This window comes from Pleurodeles waltl, chromosome 11 (genome assembly GCF_031143425.1).
Source record: "Pleurodeles waltl isolate 20211129_DDA chromosome 11, aPleWal1.hap1.20221129, whole genome shotgun sequence".
Taxonomy (NCBI): Eukaryota; Metazoa; Chordata; class Amphibia; order Caudata; family Salamandridae; genus Pleurodeles; species Pleurodeles waltl.
This window is the reverse complement of record NC_090450.1, coordinates 127,131,911-127,156,504: the sequence shown is the minus strand read 5'-3', so window position 1 is coordinate 127,156,504 and position 24,594 is coordinate 127,131,911. Positions and strand designations below refer to the sequence as shown.

Here is a 24,594-nt window from a genome sequence, read left to right as displayed (position 1 = left end):
TGTCCTCAGGAGTTTCTTGTCTTTCTTGAAGCAGGGCAGTCCTCAGAGGATTCAGAGGTCGCTGGTCCCTTGAAAAGCGTCGCTGGAGCAGGTTTCTTTGGAAGGCAGGAGACCGGCCGGTAAGTCTGGGGCCAAAGCAGTTGGTGTCTTCTGTTCTTCCTCTGCAGGGGTTTTTCAGCTCAGCAGTCTTCTTCTTCTTGTAGTTTCAGGAATCTAAAGTTTTAGGTTCAGGGAAGCGCTTAAATACTAAATTTAAGGGCGTGTTTAGGTCTGGGGGGTTAGTAGCCAATGGCTACTAGCCCTGAGGGTGGGTACACCCTCTTTGTGCCTCCTCCCAAGGGGAGGGGGTCACATCCCTAATCCTATTGGGGAATCCTCCATCTGCAAGATGGAGGATTTCTAAAAGTTAGTCACTTCAGCTCAGGACACCTTAGGGGCTGTCCTGACTGGCCAGTGACTCCTCCTTGTTATTCTCATTATTTTCTCCGGCCTTGCCGCCAAAAGTGGGGGCCGTGGCCGGAGGGGGCGGGCAACTCCACTAGCTGGAGTGTCCTGCGGTGCTGGCACAAAGGGGTGAGCCTTTGAGGCTCACCGCCAGGTGTGACAGCTCCTGCCTGGGGGAGGTGTTAGCATCTCCACCCAGTGCAGGCTTTGTTACTGGCCTCAGAGTGACAAAGGCACTCTCCCCATGGGGCCAGCAACATGTCTCGGTTGTGGCAGGCTGCTGGAACCAGTCAGCCTACACGGGTAGTCGGTTAATGTTTCAGGGGGCACCTCTAAGGTGCCCTCTGGGGTGTATTTTACAATAAAATGTACACTGGCATCAGTGTGCAATTATTGTGCTGGGAAGTTTGATACCAAACTTCCCAGTTTTCAGTGTAGCCATTATGGTGCTGTGGAGTTTGTGTAAAACAGACTCCCAGACCATATACTCTTATGGCTACCCTGCACTTACAATGTCTAAGGTTTTGTTTAGACACTGTAGGGGCACAGTGCTCATGCACTGGTGCCCTCACCTATGGTATAGTGCACCCTGCCTTAGGGCTGTAAGGCCTACTAGAGGGGTGACTTATCTACACCTGCATAGGCAGTGAGAGGCTGGCATGGCACCCTGAGGGGAGTGCCATGTCGACTTACTCGTTTTGTTCTCACCAGCACACACAAGCTGGCAAGCAGTGTGTCTGTGCTGAGTGAGGGGTCTCCAGGGTGGCATAAGACATGCTGCAGCCCTTAGAGACCTTCCTTGGCATCAGGGCCCTTGGTACCAGGGGTACCACTTACAAGGGACTTATCTGGATGCCAGGGTGTGCCAATTGTGGATACAAAAGTACAGGTTAGGGAAAGAACACTGGTGCTGGGGCCTGGTCAGCAGGCCTCAGCACACTTTCAATTCAAAACCTAGCATCAGCAAAGGCAAAAAGTCAGGGGGTAACCATGACAAGGAGGCATTTCCTTACATTTGGTATCAAACTTCTCAGCACAATAAATGCACACTGATGCCAGTGTACATTTTATTGTAAAATACACCCCAGAGGGCACCTTAGAGGTGCCCCCTGAAACCTTAACCGACTATCTGTGTAGGCTGACTGGTTCCAGCAGCCTGCCACAACCGAGACATGTTGCTGGCCCCATGGGGAGAGTGCCTTTGTCACTCTGAGGCCAGTAACAAAGCCTGCACTGGGTGGAGATGGTAACACCTCCCCCAGGCAGGAGCTGTAACACCTGGCGGTGAGCCTCAAAGGCTCACCCCCTTTGTTCCAGCACCACAGGGCACTCCAGCTAGTGGAGTTGCCCGCCCCCTCCGGCCACGGCCCCACTTTTGTTGGCAAGGCCGGGGGAAATAATGAGCACAACAAGGAGGAGTCACTGGCCAGTCAGGACAGCCCCTAAGGTGTCCTGAGCTGAAGTGACCCTAACTTTTACAAATCCTCCATCTTGCAGATGGAGGATTCCCCCAATAGGGATAGGAGTGTGACCCCCTCCCCTTGGGAGGAGGCACAAAGAGGGTGTACCCACTCTCAGGGCTAGTAGCCATTGGCTACTAACCCCCCAGACCTATACACGCCCTTAAATTTAGTATTTAAGGGCTCCCCTGAACCTAAGAATTTAGATTCCTGCAACTACAACAGGAAGAGGACTGCTGAGCTGAAAAACCCCCGCAGAAGAAGAAAGAAGACACCAACTGCTTTGGCCCCAGTCCTACCGGCCTGTCTCCTGCCTTCCAAAGAAACCTGCTCCAGTGACGCTTTCCCAAGGACCAGCGACCTCTGAATCCTCAGAGGACTGCCCTGCTTCAAGAAAGACAAACTCCCGAGGACAGCGGCACTGCTCCAAAAGAACTGCAACTTTGTTACAGAGGAGCAGATTTAAAGACCCCTGCAAATCCCCGCAAGAAGCATGAGACTTGCAACACTGCACCCGACGACCCCAACTCGACTGGTGGAGAACCAACACCTCAGGGAGGACCCTCCGGCGACTCAGAGAGCGTGAGTAACCAAAGTTGTCCCCCCTGAGCCCCCACAGCGACGCCTGCAGAGGGAATCCCGAGGCTCCCCCTGACCGCGACTGCCTGATCTTAAAGTCCCGACGGCTGGAAAAGACCCTGCACCCGCAGCCCCCAGCACCTGAAGGAACGGAACTTCAGTGCAGGAGTGACCCCCAGGAGGCCCTCTCCCTTGCCTAGGTGGTGGCTACCCCGAGGAGCCCCCCCCCCCCTTGCCTGCCTGCACCGCTGAAGAGACCCCTTGGGCTCCCATTGAAACCTACAGAGAACCCGACGCTTGTTTGCACACTGCACCCGGCCGCCCCCGCGCTGCTGAGGGTGTACTTTCTGTGTGGACTTGTGTCCCCCCTGGTGCCCTACAAAACCCCCCTGGTCTGCCCTCCGAAGACGCGGGTACTTACCTGCTGGCAGACTGGAACCGGGGCACCCCCTTATCTCCATTGAAGCCTATGTGTTTTGGGCACCTCTTTGACCACTGCACCTGACCGGCCCTGAGCTGCTGGTGTGGTAACTTTGGGGTTGCTCTGAACCCCCAACAGTGGGCTACCTTGGACCCAAAACTGAGACCTGTAAGTGATTTACTTACCTGCTAAAAATAACAATACTTTACCTCCCCCAGGAACTGTGAAAATTGCACTGTGTCCACTTTTAAAACAGCTATTTGTGTTTTATGTGAAAAGTATATATGCTACTGTAATTATTCAAAGTTCCTAAAGTACTTACCTGCAATACCTTTCAAATGAGATATTACATGTAGAATTTGAACCTGTGGTTCTTAAAATAAACTAAGAAAAGATATTTTTCTATAACAAAACCTATTGGCTGGATTTGTCTCTGAGTGTGTGTTCCTCATTTATTGCCTGTGTGTATGTACAACAAATGCTTAACACTACTCCTTTGATAAGCCTACTGCTCGACCACACTACCACAAAATAGAGCATTAGTATTATCTCTTTTTGCCACTATCTTACCTCTAAGGGGAACCCTTGGACTCTGTGCATGCTATTCCTTACTTTGAAATAGTGCATACAGAGCCAACTTCCTACAGTATGACTCTTGTCCTAAGATAACCATAACTCCCACCCTTGCCATGCACAGTTAATTACCCCAATTATTGCATCATTTATGACATCATTGATATTATCACTGCAACATGTGCAATAAAATTGATAAACAGCATGTTACGAGCGTGAGTTATAGTTCGCTTAGGGCACAAGTTAGTTACTTGATTTACTTGAGCAGCTGAATATCTCTGGTTTTGTGAGTGTAAATTCAGAACTTAACTATGTCCTTCTAGTTTTTGTTTTATTCAGTGAAAATATATATCTTACACGTATGTCTATACATACACCTATATGTACACTTAAAGGTGCATGTATTTTGTTTTTATATATGTATAGCTGAAGGAGACTTCTAGCTGCAGATTCCTTACCTTAGAATTTGTCTGGATTTGGAGGTTTTTCTTGAGCATTACCCCTGGTCACCTTTTGGTAGCGTCGGTTGGCTCCGTGTTCGGCGTCATGCATACCAGATATGATGTTGCAGGACCTATATAGATGCCACCCTGGCACACTGACGTAATTCTATTTTTTTTTCACCAGGCAAGCGCAGATATGAAGAAGAGCTGCCCCCAGTCACTTTTTCCCTGATCTTCGATGTTTTGTTGAAGATTTGAGTGTTTTTAGTCCTGGTTCGTTGAGATGTTGTCACGCAAGACGGGCTGAAGCTTTGCAAATCCTATAATCTGGCGATGTCTGTCATGGATCTGTATTTCACATGCTTGTGGTGTGTGGAGAGGGACCATGAACCGAAGTAGTATCAGAGTACGGGCCATGAACCTGAAAGCTTTGACACAGTGGTCCGTAAAACTCATTGCGGCCAGGTGCTCTGGTCCTCGTCACTCCCAATCTTGGTTGAGAGTAATATCCCAAGAACTGTTGTGGAGCTCCCATTCTTCATTGTCCCACTCCAAGACGGTCGGGTAAGTCAAGGCACAAAATTCGAAGAGGGGTAAGCATTCTTCTACTTAACACCATCCATCGGCCAACGGGATGGGCGATAAAGAGGAGTATCATTCTATGCCTCCGTCCTCAGACTGTGTCTGGGCCGACTCCACGCCTCCCCGATTTTCCGGGAGCCTGAGCTACCCCTGCCAAACTTTTTAGTTCTATGAGGCCCTGTGCCTCCTATTTGGGCAGTCCAACTCTGCTGGAGTGCCTTTGGGCCCTGTGGAGCCTGTAGGGGCCCCCTTGGGTTTTATGCCAGCAGCTTCAGCCCTGGCTCCAGGGGCACATATTGATCCATTCCTGGATCCAATCTGGCGTTGGTCGTACCAACTCAACATTCCCTGATGACGGTTCTGATATTAATGCTGCTGAGGCTGGTCGCACCCACAGTTGACGTCAACCACATCCTCATTGCTGACTCTGACATGGAGCCAGACTGGCATCGAACAATGCTGATTCTGATTTTGCCGGGGACTTTGCTCCCTAGGTCGGATCCTGACCTTCATTCTCTTGGGTAGGGGTACTCTGATGATTGAGATGGGCCTGTTGGAATACAAGCTTGAAGATCCCATGGACTGAAAGACTGACCTGGGTGAGGCTAGTGGTCTGGACACGTCCCCTGACACTGGCATGCTTTCTCACCCTACCGTAGCTAAATTCCTACTCCATGGTGGTGCAGAGGGCGGCTGAGGTTCTTGGCCTCGAGCTGCCCTCCGTGGCAGTCAGGGCTAACATCCTGGCTTCAGCCTGGGGTTTCTACTTCCAAAACTCTTTTTGCCTTTTAACAAAGCCCTCAATGATGTCCTGCTGGGGAACTTGGTCCAAACACAGCACAGAGGCTGCTGTGAACAAGACTATTGCCTGCTGCCATAGACCAGCTCCAAATTACCCAGTGTCCCTAACAATACACCTGGCCTGTGAGAGCTTGGTTATCCAAGCCTCTAAGTCCCTGGGTGAGTTCCATTCCACAACCCCAGATAGGGAATCCAAGAGGCTGGATCAACTTGGGAACATGTTTTCTTCTTCCAGCCTGGCATTGTGGTCTGTGAACACCACATGCCTTTTGGTCTGTTACACCCATACCTCATGGGACACTGTTGCGCAGGAGCTGCCATGGGTCCCGGAGGAGGCCCATGGTCATTCTCTCTCAAGCTGTTACTGACTGGAAAGGCACAGTGAAGGTCACAATCAGATGTGGCTGGATACTACCAACTCACAAGGTAGATTGGTTGCATTGACGGTGGCTTTGAGGAGCCTAGCTTGCTTGAGGACGCTTGGCTTTTCAGGGGATGTCCAGTCTACCCTTTTGGACATGCCCTTTGATGGTACCCATTTATTTGAGAACTTTAAAGAGTCAGGCTACGGCCAGGCCCACGCAGCTTCCCTTCGCCTTTTTCAGTGTGCTCTTCTCCCTTAATAGGGTACTAAAGGGGCACCCTATTAAGTCTGCTCTGCTCCAGCCACAGTGCCCTCGCAACCTCCAGGCCTCCCTAGTCTGCTTCCCCACCAGAGACTGTTGGGGGAGGCAGGATTTGCCATCATCTGCGACACTGGCAGCCCATCACATCAGATGTGTGGGTTTTGCAAATAGTGCAAAGGAACTGCTTCCTCCCCTTTGTGACTACCCTTCTATCCATGCCACCGTCCTATGACTGGATGACTGACAATTACCTGGCACTTTTCCATGAGGAGGTTACGGCTCTCTTGGCAAACAGAGCCATAAATAGCGTCCCTGTGTCAGGAGGAGGTCGTGGTTGTTATTCCTGCTACTTTCTGGTGCCCAAAAAGGACCAGGTCCTCCGACCTATCCTAGACCTTCGATCCCTCAATCTCAAGGAGAGGTTCAAAATGTTCACTCTGGCTCAGGTTCCATCTGCCCTGGACCCAGAAGGCTGGATGGTAGCGTTGTACTTGCAGGAAGCCTATTACCATATTCCCATCCTTCCAGCCCACAGATTTTTCTTTTGTTTTGCTTTAGGCCACGAGTATTTTCAGTTCACCATGCCCCCCCCCCCCCCCGGCCTCACCAAGACGATGGTGGTGGTCGCAGCTCATTTGTGCAGGTCAGGAGTTTGTCTTCTCCTACCTCCACAACTGGCTGTTAAAGGCGGGTTCACCCCAGGCTGTTGTATCACATCTCCAGACTACAGAAGACCTCCGGCATTTGCTGGGTTCACTATAAACATGCTGACGTCCCACTTGATTCCCTCTCAAATGCTCCCTTTCATTGGAGCTGTGCTGAACACAGTGCAGTTTCAGGCTTATCCTCCTGAGCAGAGTCAGCCTTTATGCTGGATTTTGGTGAGAGTGACTGAGGCTGCTGGTCCATGCGGTCTCCTGCATCCCTTTGGTGACACATGCCAGATGGCATATGTGAGCTATGCAGTGGGACCCTGAAGTTCCAGTGGGCGCAGCATCAGGGGAATCTTTCTGACATGGTCCAGATCTCCGAGGGAACAGCTCAAGATCTGCAGTGGTGGCTTTTGAACCGCAGTTTGGTCAGAGGCAGATCCTCTCCTTTCCTTAAGCATATCTGGCAGTAGTGACTGGTGCGAAGCTCCTGGGATGGGTTGACCACATGGGAAAAGTGGAGATCAGAGGCATCTGCTCTGAGGTCCAAAAGGTTGATGTGGAGCCCCGACTGCCAGAGACCAATCAGGTTGGCATTGGAAGCATTCTTTCCCTCTCCAAAAGGGAAAGTAGTGCAGGTGTTCATGGACAACACCACTGCCATTTGGTACTGCAACAAGCAGGGAGGGTGAAGTCGTGGACACTTTGTCAAGAGGGCCTCCACCTGGAACATTAGGGCATTTCCGTGGTGGTTCAACATCTGGTGGGCTCTCTGAATACCAGAGCGGACGAACTTAGCCGACAATGCCTAGTCGATCACAAATGGCATCTCCATCCGGAGGTGGCTCAAGGTCTCTTTCAGCAGTGGGAAGAGCCTTGGTTAGATCTGTTCGCCTCTGCAGAGGAGGAGCAATGTCAGTAGTTTCATAAGTTGGAGTTTCCATGGTGGCAGTCGCTCGGTGACACTTCATCTTGAGTAGAGCTCAGGCCTATACGCATTTCTGCCCAGAGTTCTCAAGAAGATTATATATGACTGGGCCCAAGTAATCTCTGTGGCTCTGGACTTGGCATGAAGCGCATGGTATCCTGAGCTATTGAGCACAGCCTTTGATCCTCTGATCAGACTGCCCCTTCGGGAGGTGCTTCTGTTGCAGCAGCAGGGGAGGGTTCTCCACCTGAACCTGTCCAATCTCTGCCTTCTTGCATCGAGATTGATGCGCGGCAGTTGGCAGCTTTTGACCTTCCACCCAAAGTCTCTCATGTTATCTTGGAAGCTAGGCGTCCCTCCACCTAAACAGTATACGCCTGTTGTTGGAATACATTTGTGGCATAGTGTACAGACAAGTCTGCCCCCACCACCCCAACCTCATCCTCTTTCTGCCCCTCTTTCGGAGGTCCTCCTGTTTTATTCTTTCTTTGACCCAGCAGCGCTCTGCTTTGAGCATCCCTAAAGGTCATTTATCTATCTCTGCATTTCTGAGATTGTCGGATCAACCCACTATGTTTAAGTCCCCTATAGTTAGAAGGTTCCTTAAGGGTCTTACCAATGTTTCCTCCTTCACCATTCTTAATGCCCCAATGGGATTTGAATTTGGTTCTAACCTTTAACGTACACTTCTATTGAGCCACTCCATAATTGTCCCTTTAGGCTTCTGACTTTAAAAGCAACCTTTCTTGTGGTCATTACATCTTCCCAAAGGGTGAGTGAGCTATAGGCATTTTCAACTAAGCCACGCCACTTGTCCATCTATCCTGACAAAGTGGTGCTTCGCACCAAGGCTTCATTTTTATCAAAAGTAGTCACGCCCTTTCTTGTAGGCCAATCTATCACCTTGCATACTTTTTACGCACCATCTGTCTAAGGAAGAGGAGAGACTCCAACGCCTGGACCCAAAAAGAGCATTGGTGTTTTGGGTGGATGATCAACTCTTTGCAGCGGGTACGAAGAAAGGTCCGGCCATGCAGATGTGGAGGACCTGCAAAGGTAGGGGACTGAGTCCAGCACCCTTGGAGGTGCCCAGGTGGCAATAACCACCCTCCTGAAGATGAAGTTTCTACAAGTCGGTGGAAGAAGTCCAGCTGCGGGGTCCAGGAGTTGTGGAAGATCCCAGGAGTCGCCAATAAGCTGTACCTCAACGGCCGTCGGATTGCAGGAGGGTTAGTGACCAGCAAGCATTGGCACATGCAAACAGTAGCAGAAGAGGAGTTTGCAAAGTTTTGGGGACCAGCAAGGTAAAGGAGACTCTACCCAGGAGGGGGAGTCAGAGCTTGCCCTTGGCACACAGGAAGGCCAACAGAAGTAGGTGGAGACCCCACAGGTGACTCACAGGCGCTTGACACAGGGAGTCACAAGGAGGCCTTACCAGCCCAGCAAAACTGAAGTCCCACGTTGCAGGACAGGAAGTGAGCTTAGGTTTGAAGAGTGCTGGAGCCCGGGGCTTTTTGGACCCTGAATATCTTGTGGATGAAGACTCAACAAGCCTTGGCAAGTGCAACAGTCAGAGTGCACAGGAGTGTCAATCCAGTGGCAGGAGCACGGGCCTACAGTCTCCCAACTCAGCTAGAAGACAAGCGGGACACCAAATGTGCTTTTCAAAGCAGTCTCAGAGGCCACCCCACCCCAGCCCTTAGACACCTAAAGGACAGTAAGAGGTGGGAAATCCTTTGTTATGCTCCTCCGGCCTGAGCCTGGCTCACCAGCAGGAGGGCAGAGCAGTGTCTGGGGTCAGCAGCAGCGTGGGCTGGCAGCTAAACCCAGTAAGGCTGCACAGGCATAAACTAGGGGAATCCACTATGGAATGCTTGGAGTAAATGATGGCATGCGACTAACACTGGAATCGGTGTAGTTGCAAGATTTGAACATATTTGATACCAAACATGCTTTGGTTTGGAGTAGCCCTTATGTAGTTAGATCATCCGTTTTGACAAGTATCCACTACATACCTTAAGATGGCTTTCCCCACTTAGAGTCCATGAATTGGCCTGCGGTTTGTAGGGGTACTCTGCTTATGCAGCAGGTACCCTCTTGCTTCGAGACATGCATCCTGCCCTTGGGATGAATGGCCTGCCAGAGGGGTGACATATAATGTCTAAGTGCAGTGGTTAGGTTTGGCAGTGAAAGGGTCAATGCATCTTTTCACTCAGGCTGCAATGGCAGGCCTGCAGTCACAGTTTGCAGGGGCTCCTTTGGGTGGCATAATACGTGCTGCAGCTCATAGGGAACCTCTGGTGCTGCTCTACCAATGCCCTGGGTAACTAGGTACCATGTACTAGGGACTTACATGGCTGCACCAGAATGCCAATTGTGGGTGTGAAAAGTAATCAACAACTAAATTTAGGGGAGAGATTACGGTCACTGGGGTCCTGGTTAGCCGGAGCCCAGTGAACTACAATCCAAACACACTGACATGAGGCAAAAAGCGGGGTTAACTACACCAGGGAGATGGCACTTTTCTACAGCTACCCCTAACAGCATGCAGGGGTACTGCTCGAGAAAAATCTCCAGCTCCAGACTGACGTCTGTGGGAAATTCTAAGTTAAGGAATCTGCGAATAGAGTATGTCTCTACCAGATAAGGCGTTATCAAAGGTAAGTAAATTATTTTATTTATTGTACAGTGGTGATAGTGTTTCTATTGAAAATAAATTTTTGATTAGCTTAGAACCTTTGATCCCATGGACAAACATGCATGAAACTTGGAAGTGTATTTACTCAATTTTCAGTATGCTAAATTTCATGAAGATCTGTCCATGGGAACAGAAGTTTGGGGGTGGGGGGGAGGGTGGGGAGGAGATAAAGGTTATTTTCAATATTTGGCTTCCACTGGAAGTTTTGACGAAAGATGGAGTAAACACTGCTATAACGACTTACACAGAGCTTGGCAAGAACATAGAACTTTATTCAAAGTGCATCTTTTTGAATTGGTCTAAATCTCTTCGTAGTTCTTAAAATATAAGAGTTTGAAACAGGTCGTGTGTGCTCTTGTAAAGGTTAACACTTTTGTATAGCATGCCAGTTGAAAAGCTAATTGGTAATTAGCTTTTATCTTTGTCTCCATTGGTCAAAGACACCTGAAATTTGGTAGACCCTTGTATGTTAAGATTGTGACATTTTTCCAGTTGGTGTCTTTCCGTAACGGGGGCGACAGGAGGTGTTTGGGATCAGTTAAAAAAAAAAATGGGGGGGGGGGAGGGGGTCTGTAGCGGATGGTGCAAAAAAGTTTTAATCTGTGGATACATTTGGCACTGTCTGATTCTTCACAAAATGTGACAAACCTGGAAGGGCTGGGTTTCTGTTGGTGCCAGCCCATTAAGGGAGGGGGGCATAGTAAAGGTGGGGCCACTAAAGTTTTCATTTTCTTTTGTCTTTTGCTCTGAATGGTCAGTCTGTGAAGTCAAAATTCAGTTATCAAGTGTTACTCGTTGCATCTAAATTAAGTTTTATGAAGATCCTTTGGGGCTGGGAGAAAGGTACACAAGTAAAGAAGGGGGTTGGTCAAAATCGTTTTTATTTAGTAATGACTCACATGGTTTGAAAGATCTACATGGGTTTGAGAGGGACTTAGCACATTTAACCTTTTTTACATTTTTAGGTTCATGCAGTTACAAGGTGGGGGGGGGGGGTGTTATTTGCTAATAAATAGGCACTTTGAGGTAATCTGCACACAATTTTCCAGATTGTGTTTTTTGATTGGTATGACGTAGTTTGTGCCAGTCCAAGGGGGACAAAGTAAAAGGGAGAGACAATAAAAATGTTCAGCTTCTTATATCTTTAGCACTTTTCGAGTCTGCATCAGATGTGGCAGGCAGTTCTCTCTGCAGGTTTTTCTGTTTTACCAACCCAATAGGAGGAAGAGTTAAAGATGTGATCCAAACATGTTTGATTTACTAATAAACGTGGCCCAGTCTGAGGGATATGTAAGGCCGTTTAATGGGGTGGGGGAAATTTCGAGGGGACAAGGAGAAAATGACTCATCTGCTAATTTGGCACTGTTTGATTAATCCTCAAAAATATAGTAGATGTTTAGCAGGTTTAGACTACTGTTCTGATTTGAGCAGATCCGTTGTGTAAGTTGTGAGGCAAAGATAAATGTCAGGACAAGTATTTCCTTTCACTAATAACTTTGGTGCGATTCAGTTAATCTGCATGAAATTTGCATTGGGCTTAACCTGATACGCTTGGGTAACTGCCCCACAGCCCACAATCTGAAGCGGTTGGGCCCACGGCCTGGTCAAAATCTGTGCACAATGTAGAATGGATCCATTGCAGTCCATGCACAATTAGAGTTGGGCACAGGGCCTGGCTCTACAGCCAATCTCCCCCAGTGCCGGTTTGGATTGTGGGATGGGCGGCCATGGTGGCTGTGCATGGCCAAATGCAAGTGCAAAAGCTCTCGCTTGGGGGGGAATCTCATTTGACGCGCACTGCATAGTCCCGCCCATGTGCGGGGAACCCAGAGCAGTTCTTTCATTTCATATTTTTTTTTTTTTTTTACAGTATCATTGCCTTTGGAAATGCCAGGAGGCACATGGACAAAAGTAACATTTTCAGCCTTAAAACAGGCTATATTACCAGTCACATTCATTTATAAAAAAAATAAAATAAAAGGCATACAGCCTTTAAAAATCAAAAAGAATAATTAAAGGTGACCTTTTTAAAACGTCTTTTACAGGCATTTTTTAATTTTTTAAGCAAATGATATGGAAACGTAAGGTAACATAATGGTATAGGCTGCAACGCTAAAACAATGAGAATAGAACACTGCACCCTTAAGGGCCCCTGCCCTTTTGTGTCACATCATGCCCTGCAGGCCTGTGCACTCGACCCTAAAAACAGTGGTGACTGTACGTTCAGTGCATAGTGTGCACTATGGGCACGATGGTGGGTGCAGGTGTAGCACCCATTCTGCTGTGCAAAGCCAGATGATCTGTGGGACTGGTTTGGCATTACTGGGATTTGTGCACTGCCTTAAGTGTGCAGCAAGTTTAGTAGAATGTAGCAGGTGCTGGCCCTGTACCTCTTTCCTGGTCCAGTGTTGGTTGTGTGCAGCACCTAGCCACAACCCCCATACTAAGGCTCTGTTTCACCATCTCCACCTCAATTTAAACGCTCCTGACGTTGAAGAGGGGTGCGCTAAAGTACTTAACATAGGCTTATTTTATTCAATTGAATCACATTAGACCTTTTTTTTAACATGTTGTTTTACCCCCTTGTTGATAATGAACTTAATAATCTTCCCTGAGTAGCTCATGATCAGCCAATTCTGAATTAAAATTTTGTGTGGCTAATACAACTGGAATGCTAACACTTGTGATGGTTGCTTTTGTATTGAAAGATGAAAAAGTTTTCCTTATTTCTTCGAATATACTGGTCAGTTTAAAAAACATGTAGGATACGTTGAGATTTTATTCTTTTCTACTTAGAAAACTCAACAAAATTAACAAATTCATTGAGGAGAACCGAGAGAAGTTTACTCAGCTAGATTTGCAAGATGTCAATGTGAGAGAGAAACTGAAGCATGCAAAAAGTAAAGTGAAAAAACTTGAAAAACAACTCCAGAAAGACAAAGAAAAGGTATTTTCCTGTTTACAACTTTATCATAATTTGTATTGTTTTGATTATATTAGAGGTGTAAATTAATGCAGGATTCATTGCAGTGATACTAAATGAATCAAGTAGGCATAGGCAAAGAACAAACTGTTGTCTGCAATCTCATGCTTTCTTGATCACTTACTTTGAGAGAGAGATATATAGATATATCTATATATATATATCTATATCTATCTATATCTATATCTAGCTATATATATATATATATATATATATATATATATATATATATATATATATATATATATATCTCTAGCTATCTCCATCCCATGGTCAGTGTTGTGTTTTTTGGTCTAAGCGGTTAGTCAGTGAATGGGTAATCTTCTCTTTGCTAACGGTCAACCTAGCATCAAAAAACGTAAATTTGAACTCCAACCCCCTCAGTCCTCATTTTTGGGGGGGTTAGTTCCAGAAAACATTTTTTTTTTTTTTTTTTGTGGGTGCAGCTGGATTAGCAGACTTAAGCCATTCTGCAGTCCTGTCCCACTAATTCCATTTGTTTGAGATATAACCAGGTTAAGTGTGAGACGTTGCTACCTTCCATGGACTGGTTATCAGATGTATTTTTTATGCATGCTATTGGTCAACCATGTTCTTGACAGGCAGCCGGAGTGCACCAATTTAAATCTAACTTTGCATGAGATTCTGAACATGTGTGCATTCTCTAGACCACTGTCGTGTCAGTTGTTCCTGCCTGTCACTATTTGTCTTTTGGATCTTACATGATTAGCGTAGTCTTTCTGCGGTGCCCCAGACAGAATTGCTATAATTTTTTCAGAGTATTAATATTTGTTTCAAGGGCACTGTCTCCTCTCCATGCCCAGGAATGTGTGCCACACTTTGCTTGCTGTGGTGGTTAGCTTTCCGTGATTCAGAAATTGTCCATCCTTTACGTAGAACATTGCTCATGCTCCCTCAGTTTAGAGGAAGGTATTATTGGGGGCTTCCCTTTACCTTGCATCCCCCTCAAATCCACCGAGTTGCTAACTTAGCTAGGTTAGTTTTCTTACGTAGCAGTCCTCTTAGTAGAAATTCTATTGTAAAAGGCGGCCCCTGCAGGCTTGTCTTTACAAAGTAGTTCTAAACTTGTATGATGGATCAAGTAGGGTGAGCCCTTAGGTAGAAGTTAACCTGCCAATTTTGTTCACTGTGTATCACCAATCTATGTATATGTAATATAATTTTTTCCCCCCTTCGGTCCCTCAGTCAAAGTCAAAATACCTTAGGTTTTTAAAAACGTGACCCATGAAAGCTGCAGATAAAATGTTTACAGCCATTAAGTATACAGAGATAGATGAGATAACATTACTGCCAAATGATTACAAAAATTTAGAATTGTCATATCCGGTGAGTGCAGTTAGGGTGATGACATACCAAGTAAAAAAAAAAGTAACGACAAAGATAAGTTGAATTTATGTGCAATCATAAGCAAATATACATGTACATATTACACAACTGATCGTTTTCTAGCTCTCAATTTAAAGAAGGCAAAGCAGAATGAATGGGTAACTGTTGCAAATAGGGAAGGATACGTTTTAATTGAGTCAAATTAAGTTTTTTCAGCAAAGGGATAATAAAATGTGTATTAAGAATGTATAAAAGCCACAGAAATATGTAAAATGCATTGCTTGGAGTAGCCATCAGAGGGACAAACAGGTAAGTCTCCCTCCACACACACTGGGGCGAACACCAATAACAGATGGGCTATATTTAAACTAAATCTAGTTAGCACCAACCTGTGAGTATGGGTAATTACTGTGATGCATAGCTGAATCCCACCATGCGTTACGGGGGATTCATACCACACACTGGAGTTTGTCTGCGATTCCACCTCCCTTGCATGCATACTGGAGTCGGACATTAATGTTTTTAGGTTTTTTTCACTTATGTCCATCAAAGTTTAATTTCCATTTTCGTACTACCTGAAAGCTTGGTCCAAATTGCATGCCGTAGGATTAAAGGCGTGTCGTTAAAGTGATCTACAATGGTGCACCCAATTTTTGATTTACGATGTAGGAGGAGAAGTTCGGGACAGCCAATGAACGTTTAAAGCAAAAATGTTCTTCAATCTGGAGACAGTTAACATTAATAATACTGAAAATGCCTGCACCATAACAAGCTGTTGTAACACATTTAGTCATATAAATTGTTGACCTCTTATTTGGCCTAGTGCCAAACCTAGTAGCAAATCCAAAAACCACATTAATTGATTTCTCAAAATAAGTTCACATGTTTTCTTTACGATGACACCAACTATTCGTACGGTCTAAGTGGACACCCAGTTAGGAAAAGGCATCAACACTGGCACACTTTCCGCCCCAAATAAAAAGAGGTCAAGATCTCTTGTGGCAGGACCAAGAATCATCATATATGATTTCCCTCGATTCAGACAGTCCCAAGTTATCCACAAATGAGACGGTGAGCCAAGAGTTACTGTAGGCCGGTCCCTGTACGGGCCATCAAAACTGCCATGCCATGTGAAATAAAATAGGGATCTGGCGAGAACCAATACGAGGAGGATCTATATCTTAGCCCACAAGATATTTCTCAATGTTGTTAATATACAAAATAAAGAGGAAGGGTGCCAAGACTCACCCCAGCTTTACGCCTCTCCGTGTTCTGAATTGATCTGTACATTTTCCACCTTTACTATACTTCTCACAAGTGGTGAAATTGGTGTAAAGTTGTCTAAAAATGTATCAATGATGCTGCATTAACCCCCATCTCGCCCATGAGCGCTCAGATCTTAGCATGATTAACACAAAGGCTCTTATTAGGTCCATTAAAAAAAAAAAAAAGATACATTGAGCCATTTTTTTGCCACTGTGTACTTAATGGTCATCAAATGAAGATTAAAGCACTGTTTGATAGTTACAGTTCCATTGCGAAACCTGTATTGCACATCACTGATAACCCTTTGTTCATCTGCCCTCTCCCAGTCTTGCCAAAAAAACTCTTCCAGCAATCTTTGATGTAGTCTAAAAGCAAAAAAAATTCTACAGCAGCTAGTGCCAGATCTTGACCCCTTTTTTTACAAATCGGTACAATCCTTGACTGACACCAAGAGGAAAACATGCCCTTAGTAACAGATGCCTTAAAAGCCTTTGTCAAGATGGAGGCCCACAGATCTAAGTTGCCAATAAACTAGTCTAAAGCGACCTCATCTGATCCTGGGTCCTTCCCTTTACATCTGGTTTTAATTACACTCACTTCTTCTTTTAAGTTGAACTTCCATGTTCCCTGCAAACCACTTCAGACCCGGGCTTTTAACTAGATCTTCACAGCCCCCCCCCTATAGACAGGGAGTAAATGGTAGAAAACTATTTGACCTAATAATTAGGAGGAATAACACATTGTACAGTGGGTGGGATAAGAGGACTACCTTAAAAAGGATGAAATAATTACTTTCCAAAATGTAGTACTGTCACATTGGTAACTAGCCTCTTGTAAAGTATCCCATGATCCTCTTTAATAACTAATATATCAGTTTTCTCAAGATCTCTTTGTAGGAAGTATTAGATTTTTTAGCCACATCAACATTTCTGGGATTTGTTTAATGCCTTCTTTAGAACTTGATGTTCCTTGGTGTAAGCAGACTCAAACTATTAGTACTGTTTTGATTGTCTCTTATGAGGGCGTCTTAAGAGAGCCTGCCCAATATGTGTTGTGATTAGCTCAGAGGAGTGAAGTATTGAATCCCCATCTGCTGTATCGTCTAGGCAATTTAGAAAGTGTATGCTTTTATATCATCCCATGGAATGACTCAATCACTAGAATTCAGTGTAATTGTAAGACTGTTCTGCCTCCCTGCTTCTAAACCCTGTATTGACCATATAGCTTTATTAGCCCTCAGTGGAATATAAAGATCGATAATTAAAGAATTGTGATCACTCATACACAGGTAGCGGATCAGGAAGCCGAATATTAACAATTTAAGACTTCCTGCAACCAGGATACAGTATACAGTGCTAGCACTCCCAATCCCATGAAAAGTGGGAGAAAAAGAATGCCTCTAGTGCACCTGCAGCAAATGCAAGGGTAAGTCTCCAGATGGAATTGCAAGTAATCCCTGACACGTCAGTGAGCCTACTGAGGTAACTTTAATCTCAGGGGTGGGGGTGGATGTAGCTGTCCTGGCTGTCTGGTCTAGTAATCTGGAGAGATATAGACAACAGCCACATATCAATGGGATTAGGGATGAGCCCTGAGAGGCAACTGGTGCCCTCAGACCAATACTTGACTGGTGAGACACATTCCGTATTCAGTGCTGATAATCAGGCTAAGGTACATGGCGATGGTATCCTTAGAATGGGTGGGGTTACTAGCTAAAAGAAAGTGGTGGTATCTCCTGCTTTACCTGTCCAGTGTTTGCTATGGAATGATCTGGAGTCCTTAATATGGGCTGAGATCGAAAGAAAGACTCTTGCAGCTATGCTGTGTATACCTGAATGGGTGTGTGTAAAACCAAGAGCATAGTGCAAAGCCCAGGATGAAAAAGTAGAGTTTGAGCCTGGAATAATGGCCCAATCTACCAAGAGAAAGGGCAAGAAGTCTGGAAGACCAGCTTCTAAACAGATATCAATTCAGGTCCCCTCTCCTCCGAGAGAAGACCTGTCAGCTCCAGAGGGAACTGAGCTTCAGTAACTTGTGCCTTACGGGCAGAGCTCTTATGCCTGGGCAGCCCTCTAGGGAAAAGCATCAGGAAAGCTGATTTATACTGGTTGTAGTGGATCGTGCAACCAAGTATCTTGAGGCAGTTTCCATGATGGCTACTACTGCCCCTGCAGTAGTTTGTGCCCTTGTTGGTGTCTTTATCATAGTGGGCTTTCCAAAGGGGGTGGTGTCAGACAGAGGTCCAAACTTCATGTCTGGCTAGGTGAAACCCATGTTGGCTTAATGTGACATTAAAAGTTGTGATTGATTGACTCCCTGAAGAACCCGGAAGGAGATGGGATGTCTGCTTTTTGCTTACAGACAAGTGCCACAGAAGGGAGTGGGATTTTCCACCTTTAAACATCTGTTTGGGCACCCTGTGAGGGGACCACTTTGTCCGTTGAAGGTAGGATGAGAGACTTCTCAGACCCTAAACTGGATATTGTGGACTATGTGCTTGGTGGAGTACATGCATGGAAAAAGCTTGAGGCCTGCCGAGAGCTCCAGAAGCCCTGGTGTGACCAAAAGGCTGCACTTGTGGAGTTCTAACCAAGAAGAAAGGTGTGGGTTTTGGAGTCTGTGGCTCATAGGGCCCTCCAGGACAAATGAAGTGGACCCTACCCTACCATATCCTGGAAAGGAAAGGGAAAGCCACCTACCTGGTGGTCTTTGTCTCTTTCAGGAACTCCCTAAAGGATTATCCATTTCAGTCACCTTAAACCAGATCGTGACGGAGCTGAGATGACCGTGCTCATGGTCACTGATGAGGGACAGGAAGCTGAGAGCGAACCGCTGCCTGATCTTTTCTCCAGCAAACCCAAGGGTGGCTCATTTGAAGGAGCAGTCTTTTAAGTCACCCTCACTGACCAACACAAGGCTGACTGCAAGAAAGTCCTGCATTAACATGCAGAGCTCTTCTTTGACACTGGATCAGCAATTTTGGGGGGTAAACATGATGAGGACACTGGACACAGCTCCAAATCTACAGACAATCTGATCATTTCAAAGAGCATCAAAGCTGAAGTAAGCAAAATGCTAAAATTGTGAGTCATTGAGCACTCTGAGAGCCCCTCGACAAACTCGTCTTTTCCACGATTCTCATTCTCCGGGTGAAAGAAGTGAGGTTCTGTATGGGCTATAGGGTCTTCAGTTCTGTGACCAAAACAGATGCACACCCAATTCCTCGGGCTGAAGAACTATTTGGCAGGTTAGGGGTAGCCAAATATCTCAGTACTTTTGATCCCACATCATGATACTGGCAGATAAGTGTGACTCCTGAAGCAAAAGAGAAATTATTGTTTCCCCCACTCTGGATGGACATTATCGTTTACTGTTATGCCCTTTGGACTAAAGAATGACCCTGTCACCTTCCAAAGGTTGCTGAATAAAGTCCTGGCTGGGTTAGAAGACTTTAGTGTAGCATATCTTGATGATATTGCTGTCTTGTGCTCTATCTGGTAGGATCACCTGATCCCCTTGGCAAGGTCCCTGAGGCTCCTAAAAGTGCTGGCCTCACTATCAAGTAAAGCAAGTGTCAGATAGGGCAGGCTCAGGTTGTAGACTTAGGCCACCTGGTAGGTGGAGGCCAAGTTCAACAACTAAAATTCAGGGTCCAGACAATTCTGTACTGGGTAGATGCAGCCACCCACATCGGGACATTACTTGGCTTAAATGGGTACTGCATCAGGTTCATGAAAGGATATGGCACAATTGTGGCACCTCTCTCAGAATTTACCTCCTATATGTTGACAAAGAAAGTAAACTGGACAGTGAGCGGTCAAAAGGCCTTTGACTCCCTGAAAGAATGTGCTCAGCACTTGTTCTAAAAGTTCCAGATTACACCATGCCATTCATAGTGCGGACAGATGCATCAGAACTTAGGATCGGAGCAGTCCTTTCCCAAATCAGTGATGGCCATGACCAACCTGTTGCTTTCAGAAGCAGGAGGTTACTGTCCAGAGAGCAGCGTTGGAGTGCCTTTGAGAGGAAAGGCTTCGCTGTGGTCTGGTCCCTAAAGAAGCTGAGACCATACTTTTTTGATTCTCACTTCCTAGTTCAAACTGACCACAGGACTCTCAGATGGCTAATGAAATGGAGGTGAAAACATCAAACTTTTAAGGTGGTCCATCTCCCTACAGTTAATGGACTTTACAATGGAACACAGACCTGGGACTGACCATGCCAAATTGGGAAAGGTCAGTTTGATCCACTTTTGTTTGGGAAGTGGGCTGTCTAGGAAAGTGCCTCATTTTGACATGGGTACCTCCCTTTTCTCTCTCTCTCTCTTTTCTCTCTCTCTCTCTCTCTCTCTCTCTCTCTCTCTCTCTCTCTCTCTCTCTCTCTCTCTCTCTCTCTCTCTCTCTCTCTCTCTCTCTCTCTCTCTCTCTCTCTCTATATATATATATATATATGTTCGATGGCATGTGTAGCTGCAGATACACATGCTGTGCACATCACGCCATCTGGTGTTGGGCTCGGAGTGTTAAAAGTTGTTTTTCTTCGAAGAAGTCTTTTTTCAAGTCACGAGACCGAGGGACTCCTCCCATTTCGACTCTATTGCGCATGGGTGTCTACTCCATCTTAGATTGTTTTTTTTCCGCCATCGGGTTCGGACGTGTTCCTTTTCGCTCCGTGTTTCAGGTCGGAAAGTTAGTTAGAATGTCGGAAAAATCGTCGGTATTGTTTGCGTTCGGTATCGGGTTAGTTACAACAGATCAACACCGAATTAAGAAGAGCTCCGGTGGCCCTTCGGGGTTTTCTTCCATCCCCGTCGGGGCCTGGTCGGCCCGGCCACGTGTCTCTTCAAGGCTGATGGAACGGACCCCATTCCGCTTCTGTCCAAAATGCCATAACAAGTATCCATATACAGATCAACATCTGGTCTGTAACTTGTGTTTGTCACCAGAACACAAGGAGGATACTTGTGAGGCCTGTCGAGCGTTTCGGTCCAGGAAGACACTCAGGGACCGAAAAGCAAGAAGACTGCAAATGGCGTCGGCACCGACAGGACAAGAGCGTTTCGAGGAGGAGGAAGAAACATTCTCCACCCAGGAGTCGGAGTCTGAGGAGATCGATCCTGAGGAAACGCCAAAAACTGTTAGTAAGACGTCGAAAACCAAGAACTCATGAGAAAAGCGCTAAAGCCCAGGGGACGCCACCGCCAACAGGCCATGGTTTAATCCGAAAAGTAGGTGACCGTTCATCGGCACCGAAAAAGGGCGAGCTGGTGTCGAAGTCATCCGACTCCGGTCGAGATACCGGCACACAGCAATCTCGGGCCCGAGATAGTGGCTCAGAGAAGATTCAGCACGGAGACACCGGCACTGAAACGGGTCAGCACCGAGAGAGCACGATGCCGAAAGTAAAAAAGGTTTCGTCTGAGCCGAAAAAAGCAGCCGAAAAGGTTTTGGTACCAAAATATCCGGCCTCGGAACCGAAAACAAGTTCCTACACTGAGGAACAAGGACTGTCCACACAAATGAAGACACACAGATTTGGACAGGAATTACAGGCAATAGAGCCAGATCACACACAAAGACGGCTCTTTATTCAAAAAGATACAGGGAAGATCAGCACTCTTCCTCCAGTCAAAATGAAACGCAAGCTTGCCTTCCAAGACAAAGACAAACAGCCACACGCAAAGGTGGCTAAACAAGTAACACCGCCACCATCCCCACATCACTCTCCGCAACCATCACCGGTAGCCACTCCACCAATGATGCAATCCCCAACTCATACAGGAATAAGTCAAGATGACCCTGACGCATGGGACCTTTATGACGCACCAGTGTCAGATAATAGTCCAGAATGCTATCCAGCTAAACCATCGCCACCAGAGGATAGTACAGGCTACGCACAGGTGGTGTCAAGAGCAGCTGCATTTCATAATGTCAGCCTTCATTCAGAGCCCATTGAAGATGACTTTCTTTTTAATACACTGTCGTCCACACACAGCCAATATCAGAGTTTTCCTATGCTACCCGGAATGCTAAAACACTCCAAACAAGTGTTTGAGGAGCCTGTTAAAGGGAGAGCCATTACTCCAAGAGTAGATAAAAAATATAAACCGCCACCAACAGACCCAGTGTACATTACACAACAGCTAACACCAGACTCTGTTGTAGTGGGAGCACCGTGCAAAAGAGCCAACTCTCATACTTCAGGAGATGCACCACCTCCAGATAAAGAAAGTAGAAAATTCGATGCTGCAGGCAAAAGGGTGGCGGCACAGGCAGCAAACCAGTGGCGTATTGCAAATTCGCAAGCTTTGCTAGCCAGATATGGTAGGGCCCATTGGGATGAGATGCAACACCTTATTGAACATTTACCCAAGGAGTTCCAAAAAAGAGCGCAGCAAGTAGTAGAAGAAGGACAGGGTATCTCCAAAAATTAGATACGGTCAGCAATGGATGCTGCAGACACAGCTGCTAGAACTGTCAACACAGCTGTAACAATAAGGAGACATGCATGGCTGCGTACATCAGGATTTAAACCAGAGATACAGCAAGCTGTGCTGAATATGCCATTCAACGGACAGCAGTTGTTTGGGCCGGAGGTGGACACTGCGATCGAAAAACTTAAGAAAGACACTGACACGGCCAAAGCCATGGGCGCACTCTACTCCCCACAGAGCAGAGGCACATTTCGAAAGACACAATTTCGAGGGGGGTTTCAAGGGCAAACCACAGAAGCCACAACCTCACAAACCAAGCCCACTTACCAGAGCCAGTATCAGCGGGGAGGTTTTCGGGGACAATATAGAGGGGGACAATTTCAAAGGAATAGAGGAAAGTTCCAAAGTCCCAAAACTCCTCCAAACAAGCAGTGACTTCAAGGTCACAATTTCCCAACACAACACCTGGGGGGGGGGGGGGGAGAGACTAACCAAGTTTTACAAACATTGGGAGGAAATAACAACAGACACTTGGGTCTTAGCAATTATCCAGCATGGTTATTGCATAGAATTTCTCAAATTCCCTCCAAACATCCCACCGAAAACACACAATATGTCAAAACAACATATAGATCTTCTAGGACTAGAAGTTCAGGCATTGCTACAAAAAGAAGCAATAGAGTTAGTACCAAAACAACAAATAAACACAGGAGTTTACTCCCTGTACTTTCTGTTACCCAAAAAAGACAAGAGTCTGAGACCTATACTAGATCTCAGAACATTAAATACCTACATCAAATCAGATCACTTTCACATGGTTACATTACAAGACGTAATCCCACTGCTCAAACAACAAGACTACATGACAACACTAGACCTAAAGGATGCATATTTCCATATACCAATACATCCTTCACACATAAAGTACCTAAGGTTTGTATTCCAAGGGATACATTACCAATTCAAAGTGTTGCCATTCTGAATAAAAACTGCACCAAGAGTTTTTACAAAATGCCTAGCAGTAGTAGCTGCACATATCAGAAGGCAGCAAATACATGTGTTCCCGTACCTAGACGATTGGTTAATCAAAACCAACACGCTAAGACTGTGTTCACAACACACAAAATGTCATAGAAATCCTCCACAAACTAGGTTTCTCAATCAATTACACAAAGTCACACCTTCTGCCGTGTCAAACACAGCAACACTTAGGAGCAACAATCAACACAGCAAAAGGGATTGCCACTCCAAGTCCACAAAGAGTTCACACATTTCACAATGTGATACAAGTCAAACTGGTGATTAAACTACTAGGCATGATGTCTTCATGCATAGCCACTGTCCCAAACGCAAGGTTGCACATGCGGCCCTTACAACAGTGCCTAGCATCACAATGGTCACAAGCACAGGGTCAGCTTCTAGATCTGGTGTTGATAGACCGCCAAACATACATCTCGCTTCAATGGTGGAACAGTATAAATTTAAACCAAGGGCGGCCTTTCCAAGACCCAGTGCCACAATACGTAATAACAACAGATGCTTCCATGATAGGGTGGGGAGCACACCTCAATCAACACAGCATCCAAGGACAATGGGACATACAGCAAAAACAGTTTCACGTAAATCACTTAGAACTGTTAGCGGTATTTCTAGCGCTCAAAGCATTTCAACCCATAATAAGACACAAACACATTCTTGTCAAAACAGACAACATGACAACAATGTATTACCTAAACAAACAGGGAGGCACACACTCGACACAGTTGTGTCTCTTAACACAGAAAATATGGCATTGGGCGATTCACAACCACATTCGCCTAATAGCACAATTTATTCCAGGAATTCAGAACCAGTTAGCAGACAATCTCTCTCGGGATCACCAACAGATCCACGAATGGGAGATTCACCCCCAAATACTAAACACTTACTTCCAAATGTGGGGAACACCACAAATAGATCTATTTGCAACAAAAGAAAACTCAAAATGCCAAAACTTCGCATCCAGGTACCCACAAGATCAGTCTCAGGGCAATGCGTTATGGATGAGCTGGTCAGGGATATTTGCTTACGCTTTTCCCCCTCTCCCACTCCTTCCATATCTAGTAAACAAATTGAGTCAAAACAAACTCAAACTCATACTAATGGCACCGACATGGGCAAGACAACCTTGGTACACAACACTACTAGACCTCTCAGTAGTACCTCATGTCAAACTACCAAACAGACCAGATCTGTTAACACAACACAAACAACAGATCAGACATCCAAATCCAGCATCGCTGAATCTAGCAATTTGGCTCCTGAAATCCTAGAATTCGGACACTTAGACCTCACACAAGAATGTATGGAGGTCATAAGAC

The 24,594-nt window shown here is 46.0% G+C and overlaps 1 protein-coding gene across 1 annotated transcript in view; it reads left to right on the top strand.

The window, feature by feature from the left end:
* Window positions 1-24,594, top strand: part of SMC4 (structural maintenance of chromosomes 4) — a 451,201-nt gene that overhangs the window by 70,873 nt on the left and 355,734 nt on the right. The window contains exon 9 of the mRNA XM_069213253.1: window positions 13,002-13,152. Within this exon, the coding sequence (XP_069069354.1) occupies window positions 13,002-13,152 (151 nt within the window). The remainder of the gene's footprint in view (window positions 1-13,001; window positions 13,153-24,594) is intronic.